The sequence below is a fragment of the Macrosteles quadrilineatus genome, unplaced genomic scaffold, assembly GCF_028750875.1.
Source record: "Macrosteles quadrilineatus isolate MER2022 unplaced genomic scaffold, UCM_ALF_1.0 Scaffold_4__1_contigs__length_99947679, whole genome shotgun sequence".
In the NCBI taxonomy this organism is placed as follows: domain Eukaryota; kingdom Metazoa; phylum Arthropoda; class Insecta; order Hemiptera; family Cicadellidae; genus Macrosteles; species Macrosteles quadrilineatus.
The window spans coordinates 20,739,289-20,751,917 of NW_026542597.1; the positions used below are offsets into that span (position 1 = coordinate 20,739,289).

At 34.4% G+C, this 12,629-nt stretch overlaps 1 protein-coding gene across 1 annotated transcript in view; it reads right to left on the minus strand.

Annotated features, from left to right (window-relative positions):
• Window positions 1-445: 445 nt before the first annotated feature.
• LOC128991316 (exosome complex exonuclease RRP44) overlaps window positions 446-12,629 on the minus strand; it is a 30,336-nt gene continuing 18,152 nt past the window's right edge. Inside the window, exons 10-19 of the mRNA XM_054414119.1 lie at window positions 12,145-12,261; window positions 11,585-11,705; window positions 9,379-9,637; window positions 9,098-9,164; window positions 8,616-8,792; window positions 7,983-8,203; window positions 5,264-5,432; window positions 4,312-4,473; window positions 3,035-3,208; window positions 446-719 (exon numbers count right to left, since the gene is read on the minus strand). Coding sequence (XP_054270094.1) covers window positions 618-719; window positions 3,035-3,208; window positions 4,312-4,473; window positions 5,264-5,432; window positions 7,983-8,203; window positions 8,616-8,792; window positions 9,098-9,164; window positions 9,379-9,637; window positions 11,585-11,705; window positions 12,145-12,261 — 1,569 coding nt within the window. The 3' untranslated portion in view covers window positions 446-617. The remainder of the gene's footprint in view (window positions 720-3,034; window positions 3,209-4,311; window positions 4,474-5,263; window positions 5,433-7,982; window positions 8,204-8,615; window positions 8,793-9,097; window positions 9,165-9,378; window positions 9,638-11,584; window positions 11,706-12,144; window positions 12,262-12,629) is intronic.

Consider the following 12,629-nt stretch of genomic DNA (forward strand, 5'->3'; position numbering starts at 1 on the left):
CCATGTTAACCTTACGTGTAATCATATTTTTAAAAGGAATAAAAGAATTTTGTCAGCTGTTTCAACTACACAAGTTGGTTCTATTTGTGATATTGAATAGCATTAAAAAGTTACAAGGCTTACCAACAGTACTATTATTTTTTACATTTATGACAACATCTATCCTATAAAGGCCACAAAGGTTAAATTTTGTTTTTAAAAGGCTTATGTGTAACTATTTTATCAACAGATGTAAAGGTCAAAATGTTTTAATTTTGTGTTCTCTTCCCAATGCAAAGCACGGGTACAACAGCTAGTAACATATAATTTTAAAAACAGCAGTTAATTAAGAAACAAAGAAAAATCAAAAAGTTCTCAAAAATGGTTACAGAATATTTTCTACTTGTTAATAAAAACTAAAACAGAGATTCAACTACATGAAGAAGGGGACAATAAAAAACTTCAGTCAACATAGATAAAAAATGTATTACAACTTGAAGATTATTAAAAGGAAAGGAGTTATAGATGGATTAGATGGACTGTGATCTGTTTTATCAATAAGGCAAGTGACAAAAAGCCAGACCACTGTCTGACTGATCCGTCAATAATTTCGTTGAAACCAAAACACTTAATGTAAACTACTTCTTTCGCTTTTTCTTTTTCTGTTCTTGTTGTTGCTGTTTGTTTTCTTTCCTTTTTTGTTCAGGACTGTTTTCTGGCTCTACTTCCATCTTCTCTTCCTATAAAAAAAGGTAAATACGAGATTAGAGAGTGAAATTAATTGAAAATCATCGGCTAGTTCCTTTATAAAAGCACATTAAACAATATAGTGGGGTAAAAATATTAAAAGTTTTTAATCTTTTTAAGTGGATCACTGCATATATTTTCCATCATAATAGGCCTAAGTAAAAAAAGGGTTTACAATGCTTAGGGATTTAGAATTTGAAACAGTCCTTAGGTGAGAAAGTTTAGTACCTAGGCATAATAAGATCACACACAAACGCAGTCGAAGTTGGAAAATCACAAAAGAAAAACCACACAAACTAAAGTAGGGCCTAAGGTAGTAAAAACAAAAAAAAAATCATCGGGGGAGCGAGCTGGTCTAGCAGTAGAGCGTGGGGCTTTGGAGCCCGAGGCCCCAGGTAAAATTTCCACCAATCACTAGTGATGTAAAATACCCGGGTATTTAAAACTCAGGGTAAATACCCTGGGTATTTACCCGGGTAAATACCCAAAATCCATAAATACCCGGGTATATTGGGTATTTATGAAATCAATTGAAACTAATTTATATTCACCCCTAAATATGTTATTGTTATCATTACATGAAAAATTAGGATAGTCTATAACACCTTTTACAGTAACTTGAAGCTTTGCTAGTACCTTTTATTTAATGATTTAGCACTTTTTTTTAAATAAAACTAAATAAAAATGGGGTTTCATTTTTTATCAAGACAACACCTCATCAGAGAAATAATGAACCTAAACCTATTTCTGTTATTAAATTATGATAGTTAAACAATTTTATTGTATAAATGGCTTGGAAGGCTAGACAGACCTAAGGCAGAATGGCAGAATACTAAAAGTAATTATACTTTTCTGTGTTAACTTACCGCTTAGTTGGTAAAAATAATATATTTGGATAAGCCTACTAAAAAAATGTATCTCCTGTTTTTTGGTCTAACTTAATATAGTTTTGAAAGATTTATTGTGCTATAGATTTAAATGTTTTGTATCACAAGTTTATGAAATTAGTTTTTTTTTATTTTGATACCATTGATACCAACAAAAGATCTAGAACAAAAATAGTATTAAATCCTGCCATCCTACAGATTGAATTTTAATTATTTTCTTAAGTTGATTACACACCTAGGCCACTACTAGGTTAAATTTTTATAATTAACTAGTGTCCCTGTTGCCTGAATTCGAGCAATTGCTGGCAATATTACAGGCGTTATTTTAAAACAAATTTCAACCAAGTCAGCAAATGTATGTAGGTACTGTTAAATTAGCAAACCTATTAACTGTTTATAGTTAACATGCTCTTCTTCTCACTTTTGATTTCTGACAACAGCTGGAGTTTCATAACAATTTTTGTTTCCAATGTTAATCTTATGGAGAAATTCAAAACTTTAAAGGGCTTCAGGGCCTCACTCTCTCAGTATTTCCCTAAAAATAAAGTTTTGTGCACAACTTCACGTTACTCTCTTTCCAATGACACCAAAAACATGACAATCGGTTCAGTAGTTTCGGAGGAGTAATTGTCACAAAAAATCTGCTTGCGTATTAAATAAGTGTAGATAATTATTACTTTGCAAATTATTTTTCTTCACTTTCAATAAAATAAATTCATCTATCCATCATAGAAATTAAAAAATCATAAGTAGTCAGGACCAGTGCAACCATGCGACCAGGGTATTTATGCCGATTATGCTTTAAGCCCAGACCTGGGTATTTATGGCGATTGTACCCAGAAGTAAAATGCTAGTAGTGACCATATGAAATTTTAATTAACACAGTTTATCATCATTTTACTATCCTTACAGGGTGATAATTGCAAAAAAACATCTCAATCTTCTCTAACTTAAATAAAAATTATAAATACCCAGTTTTTGGGTATTTACCCGGGCCTGGGGTAAATTCCCGGGTAAATACCCAATTTATATTTACCTACCCACTGGGTATTTACCCGGCCCACATCACTACCAATCACCAATGGTTTCTATCTATGTGGTAGTCCCAAATCCCATTAACCTGAAGTAAAGTGTAAAACAGTTCTGGGCTAGAACCTAGCGTCTTATGATGTAAAGGTAAGCCATGAAAAAATTGAAATGCTAACAGAAAAACAATAATTTTAGAACTTAGAACCATCACAAGTAAGTGTGCTGGTAGAGTACAAGAGTTAAGTTAACTGCTAAAATTTTGTGAGGGCACTAGGACACGAACCCACGACACCTCAGCCATGGATTCGTAGTGTGTCACGCTACCAATTGAGCCACTCACTCCACTACTTATTTGCATCGATTATTGTTTTTCTTTCAGAATTTTTTCCCACCTGCTGTTGAGCCTGGTCCTGAGAGGTAGGGTCGATGCTGAAGCCAGGGATGTGTGGCTTTACCAACCGCAGCACCAGCTTCTCATGCTGCACATTGCTGCGGTCTAGACTCAACTGTACGATCACCGGGTCGAACGCGTGGAACACTACGTCCCCACACCTCTGGGAGTGGTCCTGCGGAGAAGTATAGTTTGTTTAGATGTTTGGAAAGTGTACAACAAGTTCTTTAAAAGCCATTGTTATTACTGAAAAGATACATAACAGCTTAGCCATAAGAATAATGTGTTCATTCTTTATCTCTTCATCCATCCAATTTAGTTTTTTTTAATTTTCTTTGAGTATTTACAACTGGAAAATTTGTATGAAAATAATATTTTATTACACTGTAAAAATATTTAAACTTATCTTCTATTGGACTTTGAAATAACAAATGCCAGTCCTCTTTACAAAAATCATTTATGCTTTTTACCATGCAGTTGGCATTCTGGGTTATAGTATGTTTTCTGTGCTCAAGTAGCCTACATTAACAAAATAATTTTTCGTACCATCCTGCTTTAACATGTCTATGCTAAAATCCTCTCCCACAAAAACATTATTGTTAAGTTTTCACTAAAATACCCATAAAAACATGTTAACATTATGTGATGGTAGTAACAACATTTAGAGGAGCCAGGAGATATTAGGGTTTTGACAGCAACAAAATATGTAAGGGGTTTATTCAACTATGTTCGATTTGATTAAACATTGGCTACAGCTGGTACATCCCCATCTCAAATGAATATGAATATGAACATATCGATGATGTTTTTACTTTAATGTACATAGAACAGTGTTTGTGTTATTGTGGATCAGTGCCTGTTAATCCTTTTACTTTTCTTCAAAATTAAAAATCTGATTATTGACAGTCGTTTTGCACTTGGGTAGGCTTGGTTATGAAAACCATACACAACTATTTTGCACAACTTCACTTCACTTGGCTATAACAATGTATAATACAATAACAGTAAAACCCTCCTAATTCGACACTAGTCTTCGGCATTTTAATATTTCTTTTACAATGAGGCGAGTTTATTACTTTTTGCATAAGGAAGGTGTAGACTTTTTAACACAGCATTGAAAACACAATGTAGAAGCTGATTGTGTGAACTTAAATACACATGTGAAACTTTGGAGATGTATAGGAGCAATGATCAACTAAATGTTGAGATAAATTTTGATTTTCTTCAGCTCAAGTGATCTTATAACTATTTATTATGTGAAACAAAACCACATATTACCTCCTCGTTGAAGGTGAACGTGACTTCAGCCTTTTTGTCGTTGGGTGGTGTTAGGTAGATTGTCCCCTCCAACCCATACTTAGGTATCAATATCTGCAAGGCATTCTTACGGACATACAACACATATCCTTCCTCGTCTTGAACCTTATCCCTGAAGAACATCTGGAAAATTTCATACAATCATTTAACATACAGTAGTTTGCAGAAGGGGCTATAATTTGGTAACTTGTATTAGTATTTAAAAAATCTAACTAAGGAAATTTTATGCTTGAAAAAATTATAAGTTAGCTTTGGAAATAATGTGTTTTTAAGCTTAACTTACTGAGGAAAAAGAGTTTATGTTTTGTTTTTAAAAGAAATTAATGCTGCATATACTATGTTGGACCCTTTGAGGTCAAATTTTTTCCCCATTTTTCACCGAATATAGTTTGCCATTAGAGCAGTTAGGAAAATGAGGCCCGGCGACCTATACTTGCCATTCAACCACAAAAATAAATTTTAAAATTTTTTTATTTTTTAGGTTTTTCTTTTAGTGTAGGTTGCCATTTTTGAGCAGTCGGAAAAATAGCGGGCGGCGACCTATACTCGCCATTCGACTGCAAAGGGTTTTAAACCTCTTTTAGTAAATTTTAAAGACATCACTTACCGGGTTTACAAATGAATAGCCTACAGAACATTTTAAGATCTTATTAAGATTGATCTCGAGATCATAAAAAAAAATCATGTAATAAATTAATTGCAAGGTGTCATTGTGTGTTGGTGTGCACAAGAAGATATGTATTTTTAGCACCATTTTAGCAACCCCATTGGTCGTTTAACATTCCTAAAAAAAACAAAATACAAATTTGAAAGACATTACAAGCATATAAACAACATAATTTTAATTTAACTAACTGAAAACTACAGTGGCAATGGAATTGTTATTTTTAAAGTACAAAGTTGAAAGTATTACGTGAGTGTGGAGGTTGACTGAAGCACGGCCTGCGTACTGCGCCATCCTGTTGCGGTAGTTGAGGTTATGGCACAAATTGTGACTCTTGCGTTTGTCCAGCAGCTCTGTATAAGTAGCGTCTGCTCCGATACATGCGGCCAGCAGTCTGTGGACGATGATGTCTGCGTACCTGCATAACAGACGTGGGTCAAATCAGACATGTAACCAAAGTAAAATTCTTACATCTTAATAGCCTACAAGAAACAAAAATTGTTTCTGATTAACACTGCAGTTGAAAATATTTAGAATTAACCCACAAATAAAAATGAGATTGAACAAACTACCACTATTTAAACAAACTTTGGATGTTTAACAGTAAAGAACAAATTGAAATAAAACAATAAAGCTATCCTACTAATATTATAAATGAGAAAGTTTGTATGTATGGATGTATGGATGTATGGATGTATGTTTGTGACAAGTGAACGCGAAAAATACTGGTCGGATTGGGCTGAAATTTGGCATGACGATAGCTCACATTCCCGATTAACATATAGGCATATTCTTATTTCAAAAACCCTTTCGGGCTCCACCCCAGTGGCTCTGGAGTTTCCCATGTTAACCTTATGAGACATGGAATTATTGAATCTTAACAGCTGTTTCAATTAAACAAGTTGGTTCTGTTCTATGATGTTCAATAGCATTAAAGTTACAAGGATTACCAACAGGGTGCAGCACTATTATTTCTTTTACATTTATGACAACAGCAAATTTGCAACCAAAAGGTGAGTGAGCGTAGCGAACGAACTTCAACCTGGAGGCGAGTTAGCGTAGCGAACGAGCTAACCTGAAGGCAAGTGAGCGTAGCGAACGAGCTAACCTGAAGGCAAGCGAGTGTAGCGAACGAGCTAACCTGAAGGCGAGTGAGCGCAGGGAACGAGCTCCAACCTAAAGTTGAGTGAGCGTAGCGAACGAGCTCCAACCTAAAGGTGAGTGAGCGTAGCGAACAAACTTCAACCAGGACGTGATTGAGCCATGCGAACGAGATAATCTTGAAAATTAAGAAGTTAAACGGGGCAAAGCCCGCGGGTTACAGCTAGTAAACAATATTTGGATACACCCATAATGTAATGTAATGTAGTGTACCTACACTACTATACAATTCTTTTTTAACTATTTTATTCACACAAGGTGGCTGAAAAGAAAAGTAACTTGCACCTCACTCCCTTAACTTTTTTTTAACAAATTGAGATATTTTGAATCAGTTTAGCCTAGGGCAACCTTCTTAAGGGACTACAATAAATAATGATAGATAATGTAAAAATTTTACTCTTAGGTGTGTGGGGGTAGTTGGCAGGAGGGATGCCTTAAAATGATTCACCGTAAAGACGGACAGAGATTACTGATAACAGCAATTATGGGGAGTTGGGGGATTTTCCAGGTTTGTTTAATAACCACGCAGAAGTTACTTAAGAGCAATGATCTAAACTAGAAAACATGTTGCCTTGATACAAATTGAAATTTAATAAATAATAGTTTTTTACTACGACAAAAGAGGCTGTTTAAGGCGGGTTAAGGGGTTATCAAAAGTAATTTTTAGTTTCATTTTCGTTATTAGTGGTCCGATATTTTCTTTATGTCAATTGCTTAGTTTCATCAAAACTTTTAAAATGATATGAATGTTGACTATACTTCCTATTCAAACATTTTGGGTCCTACTGGTAAGAGTGCAATTTTTTAAACTTACCATCATTGTAGCCTCTCACATCTATGAAGGTTGCCACAAACCGATTTAAAATATCTCAAATAGTAAAAAGAGAGGTGCAAATTAATTTTTTTTTTAGCCACCCTGTAAAATCACTACGGAATGTGAGAGTAGATTTAACGTCTGCCTAATATAAAGGGGGGTATGGAAACTGGTTTATATGTTTTCGTAAACAAAAAATCCTGCAAAATGGAAAGTGAAGTTAAAAGTCACAGTACAAAATCGTTATTATTCCTTATCTTTTTTTATACAGGGTGATTCACTTAAAGTGTTACAATTTAGGGATTTAATCTTGTTAGGCATTTATTTTACGGAGAACTTTAAATGAACAACTTCCCTTATTTTTATTTTACGACATGCTATTTTTTATTTAAAATTTTTCCGCCATTTTAATTTTCCAAAATGACGACCAACTTAATTTTTTTCATGGCAATCCCCACTTTTTATAATATTTTTGGATTCTACGTAAAATTTTAAGACAGTTTTACTCTTGTCATTTTTTTTATATTCCTATCGTTTTGGAGATACAGCCATAATAAGGCACACATAACCATAAAAAGTGGGGGTTGACATTGAAAAAAAAAATAAGTTGTACGCCATTTTGGAAAATGGCAGCAAAATTTTAAATGAAAAATAGTATGTCGTAAAATGTTACAAAATATAAGGGAAGTTGTTAATTTAAAGTTCTCTGTAAAATAAATGCCTAATTGTAGCACTTTAGGTGAATCACCCTGTGTATCGAACTCCCCAAACCTTTTACACTAGATTCAAAGAAGCCCTTTTAAGATAAACAACCAAACCTCCACCCTAACTGTGTGTTGGATGTGTCCAATGATAACAGAAAAATTGTAAAAAATTGGCATAATTAAATAAATCAATAATCACTGACAATCAAAGAGTTTGAAGAGTTGTTATCTAAGTCTAGAGCCTCACCCTGTAGGATAGCACATGAATAGATCACTAATGCTCACATACCTTCTGATAGGAGAGGTGAAGTGTGTGTAGATAGGTGTGGCCAGCCCGTAGTGGAAGAACTCCTCCTTCTGCAGCATACCACTGGTGAAATACACGGCTTGCATCATGCAGCGGGTGGCTAGAATACGCAGCATAGTGTTGAAGTAAGCGTTGTCTGGCTTCTTAGCCTTCTCTAAAGAATCAGCCAACTCCTTGCCACTCGAACAGTTCAGTTCAAAGCCCTGAAAAGTTGGAATTCTTGAATCAGGACGTGTTGATCATGAATATGAGTTCAAATTTAATTAAATGTGATTCATTTCTCCTGCTTAACAATACACAGAATGAGAAAAGTCACTCACTGGGAGTAGTTACTCACTACAGTAATGCAACCTGTCTGTTGTATGCTCTCCTGGTGCTTGTCATCACTACGTTCTTTTACCGCTAACTCATCAAATGATGCCACTGACATTCTGAAATAGGCTAGTTAAAAATTTGTCTCCATCTTATCTTAAAAGTCCATACAAGTTTTAAAAGCACCGTCAACACTTTATGGGCACAGTTTATGGGGTGCACTGGCCAATGTATTTTTTTAACGTTTGTTTCTCTCCAATGAAACTTTTTAAATTGACTAATCGTGACGCTACATCTTCTTACCTGATTGCGGCCAGCTTTGATGAGAGGCTCGAAGTTGTTAGGAGGAGGTTCAGGATGTCGTCGTAACATCGCACACTCGGGAAACTCCTGGTAGATCTTCTCAGCAACGCTGATGTTGGCCAACAACATGAACTCTTCCACCATGCTGTTGGTGTCTCGGATCTGCTTGGCTTGAACCTGCCAATAGCAATATAACCTTCAACACTTATTGTAAAAACATACTTTTGCCATGAAAGTTGTAGCAAAATTCATATATAAAACGCTTTTTGGACATAATTGTAAACAATGTTAGCTGACCAGTTCCAGAGTCGATCCTTCTTGAAAATAATACTAGCATAGAAAAAACTTACAAAAAACAACTTACATAGTTATTTAAACATCAGGTGCTGTTTGTAAACGTTTCTGTTGAATCTAAAATGTATGTAATTTCACAAATAGTTAAACAAATTGCATTAGTCAAAATTAGTTATGAGATAGCTTACCTCTATGGGATCATGGGTTTCGCTATCCACTTGAAACCTGATTTCTGGTGATGCCAGCACCAGAGCTCTGCAAGAAATGGTCAACAGTTAACAAAAGACGCAAAACTATTCTTTGAAACTTTAAGTGGCTTGTTCAACTATGTTATTTGTAAAAAAATATTGGCTAGAACTGATCCTTATAGATTGGACATCTAATCTATTAATAATCATAGGTATTGGCTATAATAATACATATAATACATAGTGTGGTGTATGATAGGCCTACTCACTATCATGCTTACCCATTCTCTATCCTCCGCTTCTTCAGTATCTTGGCCAGTTTGTTGAGGCCGCGCAGAGACTTAGCGATGTCGTCGTTCTGTGACGGATCGTCAATCCGCAGCTGAGCCTCCTCATAAGTCAGCGCAGCTCGAGACAAGATGATGCTCTTGTGGAATGTCGTCTTGACGATGTTTGCGTCGTGAGTAATTTCCCAAATGCAGGAGAACGCAAATCTTTCCTCATTGCCTCTTAGTGAGCACAAGTTGGAACTCAGCAGTTCTGTGGACAGTTTATTGAAGAGTTGCAAACCAAGCAAAGTTTTGAAACCTGTGGTATTTTATTTGTCTAATTATCTTTCCATTGAGCAAATGAAAATTGATGTTCTCTGTGCTACAGTACCAATAATTTGAAGCTACAAAATCGCCTTAAGCTGGTTAATGCTTTATGAAAACAGCAAGAACCTCTCTTGACCAAAATAAAAAGGGAAGATATTTCCAGCCAAATTAAGGCTATAAAGTATTTTTTCAGTATTTAAAGTGATGAGAATATACTTGATGTACATGTTTCAGTTGTATAATGCTTTATGAATGTTAAGGCCTAATACTTATAAATCAATCACATTTTTTTATCTACTGTTTATTTCTAGCTTTCTTGTCTGTTCGGTAAAAATTTTGCAATCGATTTTACACTAACTTCCCAATGTGCTAGAGACTTGAAACTTGAAACATAGCTCACAAATGGATCACAATGCAATGTTATATCATTTTATTTTCATATTTCCCTTGGGCTACGCCCCATGGGCTTCCAAATTTTTTATGTTTACATTTTGGAAGAATGTAAATATATCAATATAAGTCAGCTGTAAATACTTTAATTTGACAGTTTGTTCAGGTACAGGTTCTGCTCCTGAGAGATTCTAAAGTTTTAGGATTATGAGAATAGTAGCAACAACATCTGATTATAGTTAAAAAGGGTTTGGTTATGTATTAACAGGCTATATAAAATAGATTTAGTATATTTATTTACACATTATATAAAATAGAAAATAATTTATAAATAAAAAAAACTTTTTAAAATGCCACGTTTTTAAACGGACTAAAAAGTAGAAAATAATTTATAAATATGTGGGGAGAATAAATACTTGTAAGGTTTAAAACGTAAAATGTTGGGCACATGCAATAGCTAATTATCTTTACCTATTGAACTATTATTATCTATTGCATGCGCCCCACGTTTTTTGTTTTAAATCTTACAAGTATTTAATATTTATTCCCTCCACATATTTACAAATTATTTTCTACTTTTTAATCTGTTTAAAAACAAGGCATTTTAAAAAGTTGTTTATTAATAAATTATTTATATTTCATTTTCGTTTATTTTTCCTTCTATCAATGTTTTTCAACATTACCCCCATCGCTTCGAAAGGCACTAGCAGACAGATATAAATCTAGTAAGTAGGCAGGTAGTGTGTTTAGAGTTTGCACTGTGTAGCAGTCAACAGCTTCAACTGAACCCAGTACCAAACTTAATACTTTTAATACTTTTACCTAACCCGCCATGTTAAACTTCCCTATCCCAAGCGTGATGTATACAACTTCCTTACTTCTCGAGTGATGTAAAGTTGAAAAAAACTCACTCGGTGATGTAATGAAACCCATTTAATTAACATTGAGTGCTTAACTTAAAAAATATACCTCTATGGAGCCAACGACGTTCAACGCTAGAAATCAGCTGTGCTCTTGAACTTTTTTGTTATGTTTTGAAGAATTTTCCTAACCTAGCTTTTGTTTGTACATGAACGTTACTGTTAGAAGATGAGTGAAATGGATAGTTAAAAATATTGTTCGTAACCTTCTGTATATTGTCGGGTCAGGTAAAATCTTGTACGTTACACGTTACGCAAGAGCGTGTTTACATCACTTAGGTAAATTATGCAGTGATGTAAAAACGCTCTTACTACACTTGTAAGGTAAATAGCTATAATACTTTTCAATGAAATGGCAAACACCCTCTCGGCCACTTTAATTATTTTGTCAAAGATGCATTTCAGTGCATATTTCCTTAGGCTGTTTCAATTAATCATTACTTCAGTTGAGAAAAGTTTTGATGTAAGAACTAAGCTAGGGTGAGTTACTATACTAACTAAAAATCTCCCATTTTCAAATCTTCCTGCATTTGATAAGTTTTGCCAGCCAAACATTCACTAGTCAAGGCCTACCAACTTACCTGGTACCATGTCTATCCTTTTGTCTACCAGGTACACCGTGGTTGCCCTGAGAGCTGCCTCCTTATCCATGGCATTTCCTGGCCTTATAAAGTGGGAGACATCAGCAATATGGACACCCACCTAGCGATAGAACAAGATTAACAAAAAAAATGTTTCTATTGAACTTACCCTAATAATAGGTAACTGTAAAATATAGTTGAGAATTTAGTAGTTTTAAAATATGAATAACATTTTTTGTAATAAAAATTAGACATTTCAGAAACATGATGTCCTTGGACTGGAAAAGGTTATTTATTTTCTAAAGCACTCATTTTGATGTTTTACTGCAAGATACAAAAGGTGCACAGTAAAATATTGATTTGCTTCATAAGTCAATTACAGGTTGTAATATTCAAATCTAGAAACAAGCATTTATTGTAGTAATACATGTAACTGTCTAACATATTAACCATTTTAAATTATTTTAAACTGTTAAACTCAAAAAATTACATTTTAAATTTTAATTTAGAATTGGTTTCCATATTTCAAGGTTTACCAACAGTAAAAGTTGTCTACAAACCTCATAGTTGCCGTTATCCAGCTCTCGGCAGTGTAGGGCGTCATCAATGTCCGTACAGCCTGGTGGGTCTACGGAACACACGACGATGTGCCTCAGATCCGTGCGCTTTTCAACATCCTGCCAACACAACAAAACACCAATCTAAATTTTGGATTCTAAATGTGTACAGGTTGCAGCATATTTCATCACAGGTGCCGAAAGTGCTTTTTTGACACAAGAGTTTAAAAACCAAGGCGATGCTGAGGTTGGAACATTAGCAAGAGTTGAAAAGACCCTTTAGGTCCATTGATTAACAGGATTGTTTCACATACTACACCATAATTAGTGCTAAGTAAATCACAATATAATAATTTTGTTAAACTGTTTAACTTTACACCTATTATACAAACACCTGCTGACCTGTTGCTGTTATTTATTTATTTGCAATTTGTATTACTCCCCCAACACAATAATGTGTTCATAAATCACTGAATCCCTTGTATAAT